The 20,905-nt window shown below is 38.0% G+C and overlaps 1 protein-coding gene across 1 annotated transcript; it reads left to right on the top strand.

Moving 5' to 3' along the window:
• Window positions 1-2,682: 2,682 nt before the first annotated feature.
• On the top strand, window positions 2,683-4,017 carry jund (JunD proto-oncogene, AP-1 transcription factor subunit). Its single transcript, XM_061941685.1, has one exon. The coding sequence runs from the start codon at window positions 2,837-2,839 to the stop codon at window positions 3,692-3,694; it is 858 nt and encodes a 285-aa protein (XP_061797669.1). The 5' UTR covers window positions 2,683-2,836; the 3' UTR covers window positions 3,695-4,017.
• The last annotated feature ends 16,888 nt before the right edge of the window (window positions 4,018-20,905 follow it).

Here is a 20,905-nt window from a genome sequence, read left to right as displayed (position 1 = left end):
ATAGTGACAACATTAAATACAGTAGTGTAGCAGACCTAAGTATTCATTAAGTACCACCATAGTGACATCATTACAATACAGTAGTGTAGTAGACCTAAGTATTCATTAAGTACCACTATAATGACAACATTAAAATACAGTAGTGTAGTAGACCTAAGTATTCATTAAGTACCACCATAATGACAACATTAAAATACAGTAGTGTAGTAGACCTAAGTATTCATTAAGTACCACCATAATGACAACATTAAAATACAGTAGTGTAGTAGACCTAAGTATTCATTAAGTACCACCATAGTGACAACACTAAAATACAGTAGTGGAGTAGACCTAAGTATTCATTAAGTACCACCAGAGTGACATTAAATACAGTAGTGTAGTAGACCCAAGTATTCATTAAGTACCACCATAGTGACAACATTAAAATACAGTAGTGTAGTAGACCTAAGTATTCATTAAGTACCACCATAGTGACATCATTACAATACAGTAGTGTAGTAGACCTAAGTATTCATTAAGTACCACCATAGTGACATCATTACAATACAGTAGTGTAGTAGACCTAAGTATTCATTAAGTACCACCATAGTGACAACATTAAATACAGTAGTGTAGTAGACCTAAGTATTCATTAAGTACCACCATGACAACATTAAATACAGTAGTGTAGTAGACCTAAGTATTCATTAAGTACCACCATAGTGACAACATTAAAATACAGTAGTGTAGTAGACCCAAGTATTCATTAAGTACCACCATAGTGACAACATTAAAATACAGTAGTGTAGTAGACCTAAGTATTCATTAAGTACCACCATAGTGACAACATTAAATACAGGAGTGTAGTAGGCCCAAGTATTCATTAAGTACCACCATAGTGACAACATTAAAATACAGTAGTGTAGTAGACCTAAGTATTCATTAAGTACCACCATAGTGACAACATTAAATACAGGAGTGTAGTAGGCCCAAGTATTCATTAAGTACCACCATAGTGAACAACATTAAAATACAGTAGTGTAGTAGACCTAAGTATTCATTAAGTACCACCATAGTGACAACATTAAATACAGTAGTGTAGTAGGCCCAAGTATTCATTAAGTACCACCATAATGACAACATTAAAATACAGTAGTGTAGTAGACCTAAGTATTCATTAAGTACCACCATGACAACATTAAAAAACAGTAGTGTAGTAGACCCAATTATTCATTAAGTACCACCATAATGACAACATTAAATACAGTAGTGTAGTAGACCTAAGTATTCATTAAGTACCACCACAATGACCAACATTAAAAATGCAGTAGCATAGTAGGCCTAAGTATTCATTAAGTACCACCATAATGACCAACATTAAAATACAGTAGTGTAGTAGACCTAAGTATTCATTAAGTACCACCATAATGACAACATTAAATACAGTAGTGTAGTAGACCTAAGTATTCATTAAGTACCGCCATAACGACAACATTAAAATACAGTAGCGTAGCAGACCTAAGTATTCATTAAGTACCACCATAATGACAACATTAAAATACAGTAGTGTAGTAGACCTAAGTATTCATTAAGTACCGCCATAATGACAACATTAAAATACAGTAGCGTAGCAGACCTAAGTATTCATTAAGTACCACCATAATGACAACATTAAAATACAGTAGTGTAGTAGACCTAAGTATTCATTAAGTACCACCATAATGACAACATTAAATACAGTAGTGTAGTAGACCTAAGTATTCATTAAGTACCGCCATAACGACAACATTAAAATACAGTAGCGTAGCAGACCTAAGTATTCATTAAGTACCACCATAATGACAACATTAAAATACAGTAGTGTAGTAGACCTAAGTATTCATTAAGTACCGCCATAATGACAACATTAAAATACAGTAGCGTAGCAGACCTAAGTATTCATTAAGTACCACCATAATGACAACATTAAAATACAGTAGTGTAGTAGACCTAAGTATTCATTAAGTACCGCCATAATGACAACTTTAAAATACAGTAGTGTAGTAGACCTAAGTATTCATTAAGTACCACCATAATGACAACTTTAAAATACAGTAGTGTAGTAGACCTAAGTATTCATTAAGTACCACCATAGTGAACAACATTAAAATACAGTAGTGTAGTAGACCTAAGTATTCATTAAGTACCACCATAATACCAACATTAAAAATGCAGTAGCATAGTAGGCCTAAGTATTCATTAAAAAACAAGGCAGAGGTTCTATTGAACAAGTATAGTCAATATTATGGCCACTGTAATGTTACACACAGTTTGAACGGCAACACTGTTTGAATATAGGAAAATAAAACACTGTACTTTAATCCAGTCATTCTTGTAGTGGTACGAGTACTACAGTTTGAGGATTGCTGGTGTAAAGAACGAGTTCTTCCTCTTTCACTTTCCCCCATTAGACGAGTTAGAAGTGAGGGACAAGCGGTAGAAAATGGATGGATCAATGTGAAAGTGATTGTGTTATTGAAGGTCTCACACCTTCCCCGCCCAGCTTCTCTGGAGCTTCTTTTTTTTTTTTTCCTCTCCGCCATGACATCAACCCACAATGCATTGCACTGTTTGCAGTTTACCTCGAGTCTCCGTGGCAACAGGCGCCGGCCTCGCCCCCTTATTCAAATGAGAACCGGAAACGCACGTCATCTCGGGCCAATCTGCGCGCGGGTGGGTGACATAATGGAATTTTTTCAGGGCTAGGAGGCGACCATTGCCCGGCAGCGGAGCCAGAAGGAAGGAGGACGACGCCGAGGAGAGTTTCATATGGGAGACATATCCGCTCCGTGTAGGCGCCCTCCGGTGAGGGTGTAGAATGGAAAGGAGCTTCTATTCGTCCGCCAGCTTCTCCCCGCGCAGCGCCATGATGAAGAAGGACGTCCACCTCAGCCTGGACGAACACGCACCCGAGCTCAAGACCGCCGCCGACGGCCTGCTCAACTCGCCGGACTTGGGGCTTCTCAAGCTGGCCTCCCCGGACTTGGAGCGCCTGATCATCCAGTCCCACAGCAACGGCGGCCACCACGCCGCGTCCCAGTTCCTCTACCCGAAGTCCGCCAGCGACGAGCAGGAGTTCGCGGAAGGCTTCGTGAAGGCTCTGGAGGACCTCCACAAGCAGAACCAGCTGAGCGAGGCGGGCTGCGACAGGCTGGAGCTCCTGGGAGGCGCCGGCGCCGGCGCGGTGGGCTCCTCCGGGCTGCACGATCTGCCGGTCTACACCACCCTGAACGGCTACGCGGGCGCCACCGCGATCAACTACGCCACGGACACCATCCCCTTCCCGCCGCCGCCGCCCGCGCACCTCAGCCCGCAGCAGCAGCAGGCCTTGTCGCGGCTCCAGTCCGGCGTGAAGGACGAGCCGCAGACCGTCCCGGACATGCAGAGCCTGGGCGACAGCCCGCCCCTGTCGCCCATAGACATGGACAACCAGGAGCGCATTAAGGCGGAGAGGAAGAAGCTGCGCAACCGGATAGCCGCCTCCAAGTGCCGCAAGCGGAAACTGGAGAGGATCTCCCGGCTGGAGGACAAGGTGAAGACGCTGAAGACGCAGAACACCGAGCTGGCGTCCACGGCCTCCGTCCTCCGCGAGCAGGTCGCCCAGCTCAAGCAGAAGGTGATGAACCACGTCAGCAGCGGCTGCCAACTTTTGCCCAACCAAGTCCAAGCTTACTAAGGCCACGCTTGGTTGAACTCCAGTTTTTTTTTTTTTTTTTTTTTTTTAAAAAGGCCTGACATGAAGTTCCTGGCGTGGACGCACCCTGCACGTGGGTGTGTCCGGAGGTGAAAGGTCAAACGTTCTGGCCAAATACTGGGTATATAAATATGTATATACTGCCTTACTTGTTTACATGCACTTACCAATGACAAATATATATATTTTTTATTTACTGAAACATGTATTGTATACCTCTGGTCATATTTACATTTTTTTTTTTTTTTTTTTGTATTGGACACACCTTATGTAGCTGTAGAATAAAATGTATTTGTCTCCATGAATGTATACTTGTGTATTCATGTATGATGGATTCTCATAGCTGACATGTATTAAATTCACTACATTATTACAGTGTTTTCTCAGCTTTTAGTCAACATAATGTACTGATAACCATAGATCAGTCTTTTCCAGACGCATTTTAATTGATGCAAAAACTACAACTACCGTATTTTCCGCACTATAAGGCGCACCTAAAAACCACACATTTTCTCAAAAGCTGACAGTGTGCCTTATAACCCGGTGCGCTTTATATATGGATTAATATTAAGATTCATTTTCATAAAGTTTAGGTCTCGCAACTACGGTAAACAGCCGCCATCTTTTTTCCCCGTAGAAGAGGAAGTGCTTCTTCTTCTACGCAAGCAACCGCCAAGGTAAGCACCCGCCCCCATAGAACAGGAAGCGCTTCTTCTTCTACTGTAAGCAACCACCCGCCCGCGTAGAAGAAGAAGAAGCGCGCGGATATTACCGTACGTTTCATTTCCTTTGTGTGTTTACATCTGTAAAGACCACAAAATGGCTCCTACTAAGCGACAGGGATCCGGTTCATGAAAAGACGCAATCTCTCCATCCGCACACGGATTACTATTTCACAGCAACTGCCTAAAGACTTTCAAGAAAAGCTGGCTACTTTCCGTGCATATTGTAAAAACAAGATAGCTGAAAAAAAGATCCGGCCAGAGAACATTATCAACATGGACGAGGTTCCACTGACTTTTGATATTCCTGTGAACCGCACTGTGGATACAACGGGAGCACGTACGGTGAATATTCGCACCACAGGGAATGAGAAGTCATCCTTCACTGTGGTTCTAGCTTGCCATGCTAATGGCCAGAAACTTCCACCCATGGTGATATTCAAAAGGAAGACCTTGCCAAAAGAGACCTTTCCAGCCGGCGTCATCATAAAAGCTAACTCGAAGGGATGGATGAAGAAAAGATGAGCGAGTGGTTAAGGTAAGTTTACGCGAAGAGGCCGGGTGGCTTTTTTCACGCAGCTCCGTCCATGTTGATATACGACTCCATGCGCGCCCACATCACGCTGGTTTTTAATATATTATTAAAGTTTGACTGACCTGACTGTTTTTTTGACATTCCTTTAGCGCAGTTAGATGCGGCTTATAACACGGGGCGTCTTATAGGTGGACAAAGTTTTGAAATATGCCGTTCATTGAAGGCGCGGCTTATAACCCAGGGCGCCTTATGGTGCGGAAAATACGGTAATATATATATATATATATTTGTTAATCTTCACGTTAGCAATGTATAGTGCACATGCAGGACAGGGGGGATGATGTACTTTTGTAAAGTTTAAATATTTTTTTCTGTCATATAAAAAATTGTTTTTTGGAATTTTGCCTATCATTCACCATCCTTATGTACAAACCCCGTTTCCATATGAGTTGGGAAATTGTGTTAGATGTAAATATAAACGGAATACAATGATTTGCAAATCATTTTCAACCCATATTCAGTTGAATGCACTACAAAGACAACATATTTGATGTTCAAACTGATCAACATTTTTTTTCTGCAAATAATCATTAACTTTAGAATTTGATGCCAGCAACACGTGACAAAGAAGTTGGGAAAGGTGGCAATAAATACTGATAAAGTTGAGGAATGCTCATCAAACACTTATTTGGAACATCCCACAGGTGAACAGGCAAATTGGGAACAGGTGGGTGCCATGATTGGGTATAAAAGTAGATTCCATGAAATGCTCAGTCATTCACAAACAAGGATGGGGCGAGGGTCACCACTTTGTCAACAAATGCGTGAGCAAATTGTTGAACAGTTTAAGAAAAACCTTTCTTTACCAGCAATTGCAAGGAATTTAGGGATTTCACCATCTACGGTCCGTAATATCATCAAAGGGTTCAGAGAATCTGGAGAAATCACTGCACGTAAGCAGCTGAGCCCGTGACCTTCGATCCCTCAGGCTGTACTGCATCAACAAGCGACATCAGTGTGTAAAGGATATCACCACATGGGCTCAGGAACACTTCAGAAACCCACTGTCAGTAACTACAGTTGGTCGCTACATCTGTAAGTGCAAGTTAAAACTCTCCTATGCAAGGCGAAAACCGTTTATCAACAACACCCAGAAACGCCGTCGGCTTCGCTGGGCCTGAGCTCATCTAAGATGGACTGATACAAAGTGGAAAAGTATTCTGTGGTCTGACGAGTCCACATTTCAAATTGTTTTTGGAAACTGTGGATGTCGTGTGCTCCGAACCAAAGAGGAAAAGAACCATCCGGAATGTTATAGGCGCAAAGTGGAAAAGCCAGCATCAGTGATGGTATGGGGGTGTATTAGTGTCCAAGACATGGGTAACTTACACATCTGTGAAGGCGCCATTAATACTGAAAGGTACATACAGGTTTTGGAGCAACATATGTTGCCATCCAAGCAACGTTACCATGGACGCCCCTGCTTATTTCAGCAAGACAATGCCAAGCCACGTGTTACATCAACGTGGCTTCATAGTAAAAGAGTGCGGGTACTAGACAGGCCTGCCTGTAGTCTAGACCTGTCTCCCACTGAAAATGTGTGGCACATTATGAAGCCTAAAATAGCACAACGGAGACCCCCGGACTGTTGAACAACTTAAGCTGTACATCAAGCAAGAATGGGAAAGAATTCCACTTCAAAAATGTGTCTCCTCAGTTCCCAAACGCTTACAGAGTGTTGTTAAAAGGAAAGGCCATGTAACACAGTGGTGAACATGCCCTTTCCCAACTACTTTGTCACGTGTTGCAGCCATGAAATTCTAAGTTAATTATTATTTGCAAAAAAATAAATAAAGTTTATGAGTTTGAACATCAAATATGTTGTCTTTGTAGCATATTCAACTGAATATGGGTTGAAAAGGATTTGCAAATCATTGTATTCCGTTTATATTTACATCTAACACAATTTCCCAACTCATATGGAAATGGGGTTTGTAAGACAAGAACACGTGTTAAAAAAATAAGTTATTAAAGTACCACTGATAGTCTCACAGACACACTAGGTGTGGTGAAATTACTCTCCGCATTTGACCCATCCCCTTGTTCCACTCCCTGGGAGGTGAGGGGAGCAGTGAGCAGCAGCGGTGGCCGAATTGGGGGTGATTTAACCCCCAATTCCAAGCCTTGATGCTGAGTGCCAAGCAGGGAGGTAGAGGCTCCCATTTTTATAGTCTTTGGCATGACTCGGCCGGGGTTTGAACTCGCAACCTACCGATGTCAGGGCGGACACTCTTAACCACTAATCCACTGAGCAGGCCTTTTTTTTTCAAAAGTCCGCTTACAATAGAGCCAATGATAGTCGATCTATCCATCCATCAATTTTCTACTGTTTGTCCCTTTCGGGATCAATTTAGCCTAAAAAGCGCTAAAAAATATTCTAACACTTAATGAAGGTTTTATATACACACTAAGTCAGGGGTCGGCAACCCACGGCTTTAGAGCCGCATTAGCGCCGCCCTAGTGGCTCTCTGGAGCTTTTTCAAAAATGTATGAAAAATGGAAAAAGATGAGGGGGTAAAAATATATTTTTTGTTTTAATATGGTTTCTGTAGGAGGACAAACATTACACAAACCTCCCTAATTGTTATAAAGCACACTGTTTGTATTAAACATGCTTCACTGATTCGAGTATTTGGCGAGCGCCGTTTTGTCCTACTAATTTTGGCGGTCCTTGAACTCACCGTAGTTTGTTTACATGCATAACTTCCTCTGACTTTATAGGGCGTATTTTATGCCACTTCTTTTTCTGTCTCATTTTGTCCACCAAACTTTTAACGTTGTGCATGAATGCACAAAGGTGAGTTTTGTTGATGTCATTGACTTGACTGCAAGCTTATCGATGCTAACATGCTATTCAGGCTAGCTATATGTACATATTTAGGGATGTCCAATAATGGCTTTTTGCCGATATCCGATATTGTCCAACTCTTAATTACTGATACCGATATCAACCGATACCGATATATACAGTCGTGGAATTAACACATTATTATGTCTAATTTGGACAACCAGGTATGGTGAAGATAAGGTCCTTTAAAAAAAATAAAAAATAAAATAAGATAAATAAATGAAGAACATTTTCTTGAATAAAAAAGAAAGTAAAACAATATAAAAACAGTTACATAGAAACTAGTAATGAATGAAAATGAGTAAAATTAAGTGTTAAAGGTTAGTACTATTAGTGGAGCAGCAGCACGCACAATCATGTGGGCTTACAGACTGTATCCCTTGCAGACTGTATTGATATATATTGATATATAATGTAGGAACCACAATATTAATAACAGAAAGAAACAACCCTTTTGTGTGAATAAGTGTAAATGGGGGAGGGAGTTTTTTTTGGGTTGGTGCACTAATTGTAAGTGTATCTTGTGTTTTTTATGTTGATTTAATTAAAAAAAAAAAAAAATAGGATACCGATAATAAAAAAAACGATACCGATAATTTTCGATATTACATTTTAAAGAATTTATCGGCCGATATTATCGGACATCTCAAATGAGGCATAATGATGCAATATGTAACATATTGCATCATTATGCCTCATTTGTAGCTATATTTGAGGTCATTTAGTTTCCTTTAAGTCCTCTTAATTCAGTTTATATCTCATGACACACTATATGTATGTAATATGGCTTTTAATTTTTGCGGCTCCAGACATATTTGTTTTTGTATTTTTGGTCCAATATGGCTCCTTCAACATTTTGGGTTGCCGACCCCTGAACTAAGTGGTAACGGGGACATTCACTATAACATGTCATGTTTACGTATTTTGATCATTTTAAACATTCGGCATTACATTAGTGATTATTACTCGCTGCAGACTTCATGAGAGCAACAAGCGTAATAAATCACTTACTGTACAATGTCGGCTGTCATTATGATGCCATGATGGACGCCCATGAAAGTATACTTGTGTATTCCAGGCATGTGATTTGACCACAATGAAAAAGACTGAAAAAATTTCCGGGGGTCTGGTCCAGGTCCTGGTGGGGGGACAAGGGGGGAGACGCACCCCGAAGCTCCTGGTTTTTCACCAATTTAACATGCTAAAATTAACAAAGACAGCACCATTTGAAGAAAATATTTTAGTGTTTAAAGACATGAAAACATCATTAATAGAACATACCTTGCTTCAAGTTGTTTCATTTGTTTTTGGCGTTTCGCATGTACTTCCAAAGCCTTGAAACCTCGTGATCCATAGTCAATATTATCATGACACCACGTGCACAAAACCTTTCCGAATAAAATCACCGAACAAAGTCGTAACTTCCTTCTTCCCAACAGTATCAGTGATTTCCCTTTCCATCCAGTCCCATCGAAACTTAATTTTGACATGTTATCAATTTCTTTTACTCGTAAAGCGTCCTTTCTCTCGAGAACCGACATCGTTTACATATGGAAAATGGCGGTAATAACCATTATGAATGATGACGTTATTAACGTCATCATTCATAACAGACGTCCTGATTGGTCACAAGGAACATATCGACCAATCAACTACGGCGTAATATAAACTACGTCTCGAATCTTGATTTAGGGTAGGAAAAAAAACCGGGAGATAATTATTTTTTTTCTCCCCGAGATTAAAAAAGACGGAATTCCGACTTTAGACGGAAAAATCACATGCCTGGTATTCATGTATGATGGATTCTCACAGCTGACATGTCATATTTCCCCAAATTCACTAAATTATTAGTGTTTTCTCAGCTATTAGTCAACATAATGTACTGATAACCATAGCTCAGTCTTTTCCAGATGCATTGGGAATTAGCCAATTTTTAATTAATTGATGTCCAGGGTGTACCCCGCCTTCCGCCCGATTGTAGCTGAGATAGGCTCCAGCGCCCCCCGCGACCCCAAAGGGAATAAGCGGTAGAAAATGGATGGATGGATGATGCAAAAGCAATTTATTTACTACAACTAATATATATTTGTTAATCTAGACCAGGGGTGCTCACACTTTTTCTGCAGGCGAGCTACTTTTCAATTGATCAAGTCGTGGGGATCTACCTCATTCATATATATAATTTATATTTACTTATTTACAGAGGTGGGTAGTAACGCGCTACATTTACTCCGTTCATCTACTTGAGTAACTTTTGGGATAAATTGTACTTCTAAGAGTAGTTTTAATGCAACATACTTTTACTTTTACTTAAGTATATTTATAGAGAAGGAACGCTACTTTTATCTACATTCAGCTCGCTACTCGCTACTGATTTTTATCGATCTGTTAATGCACGCTTTGTTTGTTTTGGTCTGTCAGACAGACCTTCATAGTGCCTGCCTTACTGGTGACGTTTCACTTCGTTCCACCAATCAGATGCAGTCACTGGTGACGTTGGACCAATCAAACAGAGCCAGGTGGTCACATGACCTGACTTAAACAAGTTGAAAAACTTATTGGGGTCTTACCATTTAGTGGTCAATTGTACGGAATATGTACTGTACTGTGCAATCTAATAATAAAAGTTCCAATCAATCAATCAAAAGTGTGAAGGAAAAAAGATACTTGTTTTATTTCAACCGTACCGTCAAAAGCCTCAAGACTGACCGCACATGAGGACGTTCCTGTCTTCACAATAAAAGTGCCGCGGCATCGCGCCTGCGCTTTCAAAACAAGACTCTCCGAAAGCCAGCGCAAACAAGCTAGCAAGCTACGGAGTTTGACGCCAATATATTTCTTGTAAAGTGTATAAAAACGAATATGGAAGCTGGACAAATAGGATGCCAAAAACCCACCACTTTCATGTGGTATTAGACAGAAAGGAGGAACTTTTCTTCTCCTCCATTTGAAAACGTGGACGTTATCATCACTACTGTCTGATTACTATCAACGCAAGTCATCAGAATCAGGTAATACACCAACTTATATTCTAGTCTTCATTAAAGAAAGGAATCTATATGTTAAACATGCATGTATATTCATTAAAACACCTTTAACATGTAAACAAAAACAGCAAAATAAATAAATATAACTTATATACTGTATATATCAATGTATATGTATATATATATATATATATATATATATATATATATATATATATATATATATATATATGATATGAGTGTGTATGTTACTCATCAGTTACTCAGTACTTTTTCACAACATACTTTTTACTTTTACTCAAGTAAATATTTGGGTGACTACTCCTTACTTTTACTTGAGTAATAAATCTCTAAAGTAACAGTACTCTTACTTGAGTACAATTTCTGGCTACTCTACCCACCTCTGCTTATTTATGAAATATATGTTTTTGTTAATAAGTTAAAGGTGTTTAATGATAATGAAAGCATGTTTAACACATATTGTTAATAAATTAAAGGTGTTTAATGATAATGCAATCATGTTTAACACATAGTTAATATTGTTAATAAATTAAAGGTGTTTAATGATAATACAAGAATGTTTAATACATATAGTTAATATTGCTAATAAATTAAAGGTGTTTAATGATAATACAAGTATGTCTAATACATATAGTTAATATTGTTAATAAATTAAAGGTGTTTAATGATAATACAAGTATGTTTAATACATATAGTTAATATTGTTAATAAATTAAAGGTGTTTAATGATAATACAAGTATGTTTAATACATATAGTTAATATTGTTAATAAATTAAAGGTGTTTAATGATAATGCAAGTATGTTTAATACATATAGTTAATATTGTTAACAAGTTAAAGGTGTTTAATGATAATACAAGCATGTTTAATACATATAGTTAATATTATTAATAAGTTAAAGGTGTTTAAAGATAATACAAGCATGTTTAACACATATAGTTAATATTTTTAACAAGTTAAAGGTGTTTAATGATAATACAAGCATGTTTAATACATATTGTTAATATTATTAATATGTTAAAGGTGTTTAAAGATAATACAAGCATGTTTAACACATATAGTTAATATTGTTAACAAGTTAAAGGTGTTTAATGATAATACAAGCATGTTTAACACATATAGTTAATATTGTTAATAACGTAAAGGTGTTTAATGATAATACAAGCATGTTTAACACATATAGTTAATATTGTTAACAAGTTAAGGTGTTTAAAGATAATGCAGGCATGTTTAACACATATAGTTAATATTGTTAACAAGTTAAAGGTGTTTAATGATAATACAAGCATGTTTAATACATATAGTTAATATTATTAATAAGTTAAATGTGTTTAAAGATAATACAAGCATGTTTAACACATATAGTTAATATTGTTAACAAGTTAAGGTGTTTAAAGATAATGCAGGCATGTTTAACACATATAGTTAATATTGTTAACAAGTTAAGGTGTTTAAAAATAATACAAGCATGTTTAACACATATAGATTCCTTTCTTTCATGAAGACAAGAATATAAGTTGGTGTATTACCTGATTCTGATGACTTGCATTGATTGGAATCAGACAGTGGTGCTAAAAACGTCCGCATTTTCGAATGGAGGAGAAAAAAAGTCCTCCTTTCTGTCCAATACCACATGAAAGTGGTTGGTTTTTGGCATCTTATTTGTCCAGCTTCCGTACTCCTTTGTATACACTTTACAAGAAATACATTGTCGGCAAACTCCGTAGCTTGCTAGCTTGTGCACGCCAGCTTTCTGAGACTCTTATTTTGTTAGCGCAACTGTGCAACTGTGCAGTCGGTCTTTGGAGTTTTGACGACAGGTACGGCGCCAGAGTCTGTTGAAATAAAGTCTTTCTCGCCTTCCAGTCGGTAATTTTAATGAGCTGGCTGCAGCCAGCGTCATCTCAGAAGACCCTCGGGTGCCGTGAATGTCAATCAAGTGACGAAAGTGACGTCATAGTGAAGATTTATGATCGCTCATTTTTAGGACTATTTTTTTAATGCCTGGCTGGTGATCGACTGACACACCCTCCGAGATCGACCGGTAGCTCGCGATCGACGGAATGAACACCCCTGATCTAGACATAATCAATGTATAGTGCTCATGCAGGACGGGAGGATGTTGCACTTTTGTAAAGTCATTTAAATATGGCAATTATAAAAAAAAAAATGTTTTGGGGAATTTTGCCTATCATTCACCATCTTTATGTAAAACAAGAACACGTTTTTCTTTTTTCAAATGCATGCTAACTCATAAATAAATGCGATCAAAAGTCCGTTTACCAATGGTAGTCGATCTTTTTTGCCTAAAAAGCGCTCTAAAAATATTTGATATACACACCAAGTATATACTGTATGTAATGTGGTAACGGGCACTTTCACTATAACATGTCATATTTACGTATTTTGATCATTTTAAACATTCGGCGGCTCATTAACTTCCAAAAGCGCATCACAACGTTAGTTTTTTTTTAAAACATTGATTATTATGAGAGCCAGCAAACATAATAAAACATCACTTACTGTACAATGTCGGCTGTCATTAGGATGCCGACTGCTAGGACGTTCATATATTCCCATTTAGATGAAGAATGACCCATAGGGGACCAAGTGTCTTTTGGAGTCTTTCTCGCCATTTCCGGGTCTAAATTGGACGACAAAGTTGACCAGCACGTCAGATTACGTCTTCATCCTTCTACTATCCAGGTGAGAGGCATTGTTTATGATCTATGATAGAACTTTCTAGCTCCACGGCGTGAAAGCAGCTCACCAGCTGATGACGTCAATACAGCTGGCACGCAAGCTGTTAGCTCTCTAAGATCACAGCGCAGCCAAAAAAATAATAAAAATGCTTATATCATCAAAAATATTTGGTCAATATTCAGGTCACGAAATATAAATGGAGTATTGTTGATGCTTTTCGGATGTTTTTTTTAGAGAGATTTATGGGTGGAATAGAGGAGTGTTTTCAACCTTTTTTGAGCCGAGGCACATTTTTTGCCTTGAAAAAATGTGGAAGCACAAAAAAACGAAACTCAGTTGACAGTAAAACGTTGTTGGATATGACTTTAAAGCATAACCAAGCATGCATCACTATAGCTCTTGTCTAAAAGTAGGTGTACTGTCACCACCTGTCACATCACGCCCTGACTTATTTGGAGTTTTTTGCTGTTTTCCTGTGTGTAGTGTTTTAGTTCTTGTCTTGAGCTCCTATTTTAATGTCTTTTTCTTGGTATTTTCCTGTAGCAGTTTCATGTCTTCCTTTGAGCGATATTTCCCACATCTACTTTGTTTTAGCGATCAAGAAGATTTTAGTTGTTTTTATCCTTCTTTGTGGGGACATTGTTGATTGTCATGTCATGTTCGGATGTACTTTGTGGACGACGTCTTTGCTCCACAGTAAGTCTTTGCTGTCGTCCAGCATTCTGTTTTTGTCATACTTGCCAACCCTCCCGAATTTTCCGTGAGACTCACGAAATTCAGCGCCTCCCCCGAAAACCTCCCGGGACAAATATTCTCCCGAAAATCTCCCGATTTTCAGCCGGAGCTGGAGGCCACGCCCCCTTCAGCTACATGCGGACCTGAGTGAGGACAACAGGGTGACAAGAACTAAATCATCCAGACTAGAGATAGATTGTATTATTATGTTTATCTTACCTAAAAATAAATATATTTATTAATAAAAAAAAAAAAAAAAAAAAAAATACATTTTTACTATATTTTGCTAAAAACATCCAAATTAATTGTATTTTTATTTTTATTTTTTCTGACTCCTTATTACATCCAGCCATAGAATTATACATTAAAATAAACATATCAGAAATAATTAATTTTAAATTATCATAATAATTCATTTAAAATGACCATATTTAATTATTAAAATAATTGCTGGTTTATCAACAACTTTAGCATTTTATTCATTACATTTTGAAGCTCTCAGAAGCCAAGTTATGTTATATTCCTTAATATTTATTTATGCAAGTTTGAAGTATCAATTATCTAAACACAGTTTCATTTGCATATATTCAGAATGTATATATATATATATACATATACATATATATATATATGTATATATATATATATATATATATATATATATATGACTTGGTGAATTCTAGCTGTCAATATACTCCTCCCCTCTTAACCACGCCCCCGTCCCACCCCCAACCACACCCCCCACCTCCCGAAATCGGAGGTCTCAGGGTTGGCAAGTATGGTTTTTGTTTACTTAGCAGCCAGTTCAGTTTTAGTTTCGTTCTGCATAGCCTTCCCTAAGCTTCAATGCCTTTTCTTAGGGGCACTCACCTTTTGTTTATTTTTGGTTTAAGCATTCGATACCTTTTTACCTGCACCCTGCCTCCCGCTGTTTCCGACATCTACAAAGCAATTAGCTACCGGCTGCCACCTACTGATATGAAAGAGTATTACACGGTTACTCTGCCGAGCTCTAGACAGCACCGACACTCAACAACAACACATCATTTGCAGACTATAATTACTGGTTTTCAAAAAAATATTTTTAACCCAAATAGGTGAAATTAGATCATCTCCCACGGCACACCAGACTGTATCTCACAGTGGTTGAAAAACACTGGAATAGAGGACCTCCCATTGACTCCGTTATAAGCGGACCTTTATTTAGTGCCATGTTATATGAATTTGAGGTATTCGGCTGCAAAGTTGGCTAAAAAAAAGTTCACATGCAAGTTTAACAAGACAAAAAGTCCGAAGCAGCACTTCTCCGCCTAATGTTATTAAAGTGGAATTTGATGAATGAGGTTTATATAGTGCTATTTCAAAATTGTCCCTACTCACTTTACATTGGGAAAGCCATACATTGAAGGTTACATCGGTGTGGGTGGCACTGGGGGCAAGGTGGGAGAAGTGTTATGCCCAAGGACACAATGGCAGAAGCCGGATTTAAACCAGGAACCCTTATTTTTCCGTAAAGCCGCTCTACACGCTGAACGACACCACCAATACCAGCCTACCTGCTTAACTCAGGGGAGAGCACTACAATTTCCAATGGTTGCAGAAAGTACAAAGTGATTAAATACACATTTAAGTAGAACCAAATGTTGAAACCGTGAGTCAGGATGGTGTGTGGAAAAGCTAAGTGCCTGGGTCAGTCTCCTAGATAATCAACGCGTGTAAAGCAAAGAAAACAAACATTAGCCTAAACTAGATGAAGGCCATACTTACCCAACTTCATATAGAATTGTGAATCATTATGTCGGCAATCGGGGTGTGTGTGTGTGACCTCGGGTAAAAATGTTTTTTTTCCGTAGCAGATTATGATGAAGCGTATGTAGTCCTTGGCTTCACTGTAACCACAGTGAAGCCAAGGAAATACTTTTTAATGTTAATAAGATTACAATGTTATGCAGAGGTGTACTTATAACAATTTTATAGACACTCTAGATGAGGCAATTCCTGAAGGAATTGCGTGTGAATGCTCCAATGCTGAAGTTAAAGTGAAATCCTGGAATTTAGAAAGTAGAGCACACAATTCCCAAACAGGCTGAATATTTTGAAGTTGGAACAGTTTGAATTAGATGATAAATGTGGGAGTTGCGGAACTTTGAAGAATGTCCCATTCCTTTCAATGGGAATTTCCCAAAAAAATAAAGAATTTCGGGAAAAGCGGGTTTTTGTTGTTGTTGAAAATGGTAAAAAACTTGATTAGTTTGAATGAGTTGAAATGGTTGGTGTTGGAATTTTTCCAAATGGGTCGAGAAATGTTGAAGTAGTAACATGTTGAATTGAGAAATGTTATTACGGAATTCCTGGAATTTGGGGAAAACCGGGGAACTTTTTTGTTTTTGGTCCTGATTAAGAGGAATGTTTTGACTGTAGAACGGTTGAAAAATGTGGAAGGAGTAGTCGCCAAAAAAAGGGTGGAAATAGGGCTTTAGAAAAACTTTTTTTTTAACTTGGAAAAAGGGTAGTTTGAATTTGCAGATTGGTGGAATGTGTTGAAGGTGGAATAGTTTTAATCGGTTGAAAAATGTGGGAATGGTGGAAGTTTGAAAAATGTCCCGGAAAACCTGGAATTCAGGAAAATCATGGCATTTTTTTGAACTTGGAAAAAGGGTAGTTGGAATTTGTAGATTGGTGGAATGTGTTGAAGGTGGGATGGTTTGAATCGGTTGAAAAATGTGGAAGGAGTAGTCGCTAGAAAAAAGGGTGTATCGGTAAATAGGGCTTTGGAAAATCCGGAATTCTGGAAAATCCTGGAATTTTGTTTTACTTGGAAAAAGGGTCGTTTGAATTTGCAGATTGGTGGAATGTGTTGAAGGTGGAATGGTTTGAAACGGTAGACAAATGTGGAAATGGCGGAAGTTTGAAAAATGGCCAATTCATTTTGAATGGGAAAAATGTCCCGGAAAACCTGGAATTCTGGAAAATCCTGGAATTATTTTGAACTTGGAAAAAATGGTAGTTTGAATTCAAAGATTAATGGAATGTGTTGAAGGTGGAATGGTTTGAATCGGTTGAAAACTGTGGAAATGGTGGAAGTTTGAAAAATGTCCTGGAAAACCTGGAATTCTGGAGAATCCTGGAATTTTTTTGAACTTGGAAAAAGGGTAGTTTGAATTCGCAGATTGGTGGAATGTGTTGAAGGTGGAGTGGTTTGAATCGGTTGAAAAATGTGGAAGAAGTAGTCGCCAGAAAAAAGGGTGGAAATAGGGCCTTGGAAAACCAGGAATTCTGGAAAATCCTGGAAATTTTTTTTTAACTTGGAAAAAATGGTAGTTTGAATTCGCAGATTGGTGGAATGTGTTGAAGGTGGAATGGTTTGAATCGGTTGAAAAATGTGGGAATGGTGGAAGTTTGAAAAATGTCCGGGAAAACCTGGAATTCTGGAAAATCCTGGAATTTTTTGGAACTTGGAAAAAGGGCAGTTTGAATTCGCAGATTGGTGGAATGTGTTGAAGGTGGAATGGTTTGAATCGGTTGAAAAATGTGGAAGAAGTAGTCGCCAGAAAAAAGGGTGGAAATAGGGCCTTGGAAAACCAGGAATTCTGGAAAATCCTGGAATTTTTTTTAACTTGGAAAAAATGTTAGTTTGAATTCGCAGATTGGTAGAATGTGTTGAAGGTGGAATGGTTAGAATCAGTTGAAAAATGTGTAAATGGTGGAAGTTTGAAAAATGTCCCGGAAAACCTGGAATTCTGGAAAATTCTGGAATTGTTTTTAACTTGGAAAAAGGGTAGTTTGAATTTACAGATTGGTGGAATGTGTTGAAGGTGGAATGGTTTGAATCGGTTGAAAAATGTGGAAATGATGGAAATGTGAAAAATTGCCAATTCATTTTGAATGGGAAAAGTGTCCCGGAAAACCTGGAATTCTGGAAAGTCCTGGAATTTTTTTGAACTTGGAAAAAGGGTAGTTGGAATTTGTAGATTGGTGGAATGTGTTGAAGGTGGAATGGTTTGAATCGGTTGAAACATGTGGAAGGAGTAGTTGCTAGGAAAAAGGGTGTAAATAGAGCTTTGGATAACTCGAAATTATGGAAAATCCTGGAATTTTGTTTTACTTGGAAAAAGGGTCGTTTGAATTTGCAGATTGGTGGAATGTGTTGAAGGTGGAATGGTTTGAATCGGTTGAAAAATGTGGAAATGATGGAAGTTTGAAAAACGGCTAGTTCATTTTGAATGGGAAAAATGTCCCGGAAAACCTGGAATTCTGGAAAATCCTGGAATTATTTTGGACTTGGAAAAAGGGTAGTTTGAATTTGCAGATTGGTGGAATGTGTTGAAGGTGGAATGGTTTGAATCGGTTGAAACATGTGGAAATGGTGGAAGTTTGAAAAATGGCCAATTCATTTTGAATGGGAAAAATCTCCCGGAAAACCTGGAATTCTGGGAATTTTTTTTGAACTTGGAAAAAGCGTAGTTTGAATTTGCAGATTGGTGGAATGTGTTGAAGGTGAAATGGTTTGAATCGGTAGAAAAATGTGGAAATGATGGGAATGTGAAAAATTGCCAATTCATTTTGAATGGGAAAAATGTCCCGGAAAACCTGGAATTCTGGAAAATCCTTGAATTTTTTTGAACTTGGAAAAAGGGTAGTTTGAATTTGCAGATTGGTGGAATGTGTTGACGGTAAAATGGTTTGAATCGGTTGAAACATGTGGAAATGGTGGAAGTTTGAAAAATGGCCAATTCATTTTGAATGGGAAAAATGTCCCGGAAAACCTGGAATTCTGGGAATTTTTTTTTAACTTGGAAAAAGGGTAGTTGGAATTTGCAGATTGGTGGAATGTGTTGAAGGTGGAATGGTTTGAATCGGTTGAAAAATGTGAAAATTATGGAAATTTGAAAAATTGCCAATTAATTTTGAATGGGAAAAATGTCCCGGAAAACCTGGATTTCTGGAGAATCCTGGAATTTTTTTGAACTTGGAAAAAGGGTAGTTTGAATTCGCAGATTGGTGGAATGTGTTGAAGGTGGAATGGTTTGAATCCGTTGAAAAATGTGGAAGAAGTAGTCGCCAGAAAAAAGGGTGGAAATAGGGCCTTGGAAAACCAGGAATTCTGGAAAATCCTGGAATTTTTTTGAACTTGGAAAAAATGGTAGTTTGAATTCGCAGATTGGTGGAATGTGTTGAAGGTGGAATGGTTTGAATCGGTTGACAAATGTGTAAATGGTGGAAGTTTGAAAAATGTCCCGGAAAACCTGGAATTCTGGAAAATCCTGGAATTATTTTGAACTTGGAAATAATGGTAGTTTGAATTCGAAGATTGGTGGAATGTGTTGAAGGTGGAATGGTTTTAATCGGTAGACAAATGTGGAAATGGCGGAAGTTTGAAAAATGGCCAATTCATTTTGAATGGGAAAAATGTCCTGGAAAAACCCGGAATTCTGGAAAATCCTGGAATTTTTTTTAACTTGGAAAAAATGGTCGTTTGAATTCGCAAATGGGTGGAATGTGTTGAAGGTGGAATGGTTTGAATCGGTTGAAAATGTGGAAATGATGGAAGTTTGAAAAATGGCCAATTCATTTTGAATGGGAAAAATGTCCTGGAAAAACCCGGAATTCTGGAAAATCCTGGAATTTTTTTTAACTTGGAAAAAATGGTCGTTTGAATTCGCAAATGGGTGGAATGTGTTGAAGGTGGAATGGTTTGAATCAGTTGAAAAATGTGGAAATGATGGAAGTTTGAAAAATGGCCAATTCATTTTGAATGGGAAAAATGTCCTGGAAAAACCTGGAATTCTGGAAAATCCTGGAAAAAAATTTTAACTTGGAAAAATTGGTAGTTTGAATTCGAAGATTGGTGGAATGTGTTGAAGGTGGAATGGTTTGAATCGGTTAAAAAATGTGGAAATGGTGGAAGTTTGAAAAATGTCCGGGAAAACCTGGAATTCTGGAAAATCCTGGAATTTTTTTGAACTTGGAAAAAGGGTAGTTTGAATTCGCAGTTTGGTGGAATGTGTTGAAGGTGGAATGGTTTTAATCGTTAGACAAATGTGGAAATGGCGGAAGTTTGAAAAATGGCCAATTCATTTTGAATGGGAAAAATGTCCTGGAAAAACCCGGAATTCTGGAAAATCCTGGAATTTTTTTTAACCTGGAAAAAATGGTCGTTTGAATTCGCAAATGGGTGGAATGTGTTGAAGGTGGAATGGTTTGAATCGGTTGAAAATGTGGAAATGATGGAAGTTTGAAAAATGGCCAATTCATTTTGAATGGGAAAAATGTCCTGGAAAAACCCGGAATTCTGGAAAATCCTGGAATTTTTTTTAACTTGGAAAAAATGGTCGTTTGAATTCGCAAATGGGTGGAATGTGTTGAAGGTGGAATGGTTTGAATCAGTTGAAAAATGTGGAAATGATGGAAGTTTGAAAAATGGCCAATTCATTTTGAATGGGAAAAATGTCCTGGAAAAACCCGGAATTCTGGAAAATCCTGGAATTTTTTTTAACTTGGAAAAAATGGTCGTTTGAATTCGCAAATGGGTGGAATGTGTTGAAGGTGGAATGGTTTGAATCAGTTGAAAAATGTGGAAAT

Source organism: Nerophis lumbriciformis, linkage group LG03, assembly GCF_033978685.3.
Source record: "Nerophis lumbriciformis linkage group LG03, RoL_Nlum_v2.1, whole genome shotgun sequence".
In the NCBI taxonomy this organism is placed as follows: Eukaryota; Metazoa; Chordata; class Actinopteri; order Syngnathiformes; family Syngnathidae; genus Nerophis; species Nerophis lumbriciformis.
Note: the sequence above shows the minus strand (reverse complement) of the source record. Positions and strands in the feature narration are given on the sequence as shown.

Excerpts from the sequence above, each read along its gene's own strand:
- jund (XM_061941685.1), top strand. The coding sequence starts at position 2,837 with ATGGAAAGGAGCTTCTATTCGTCCGCCAGCTTCTCCCCGCGCAGCGCC.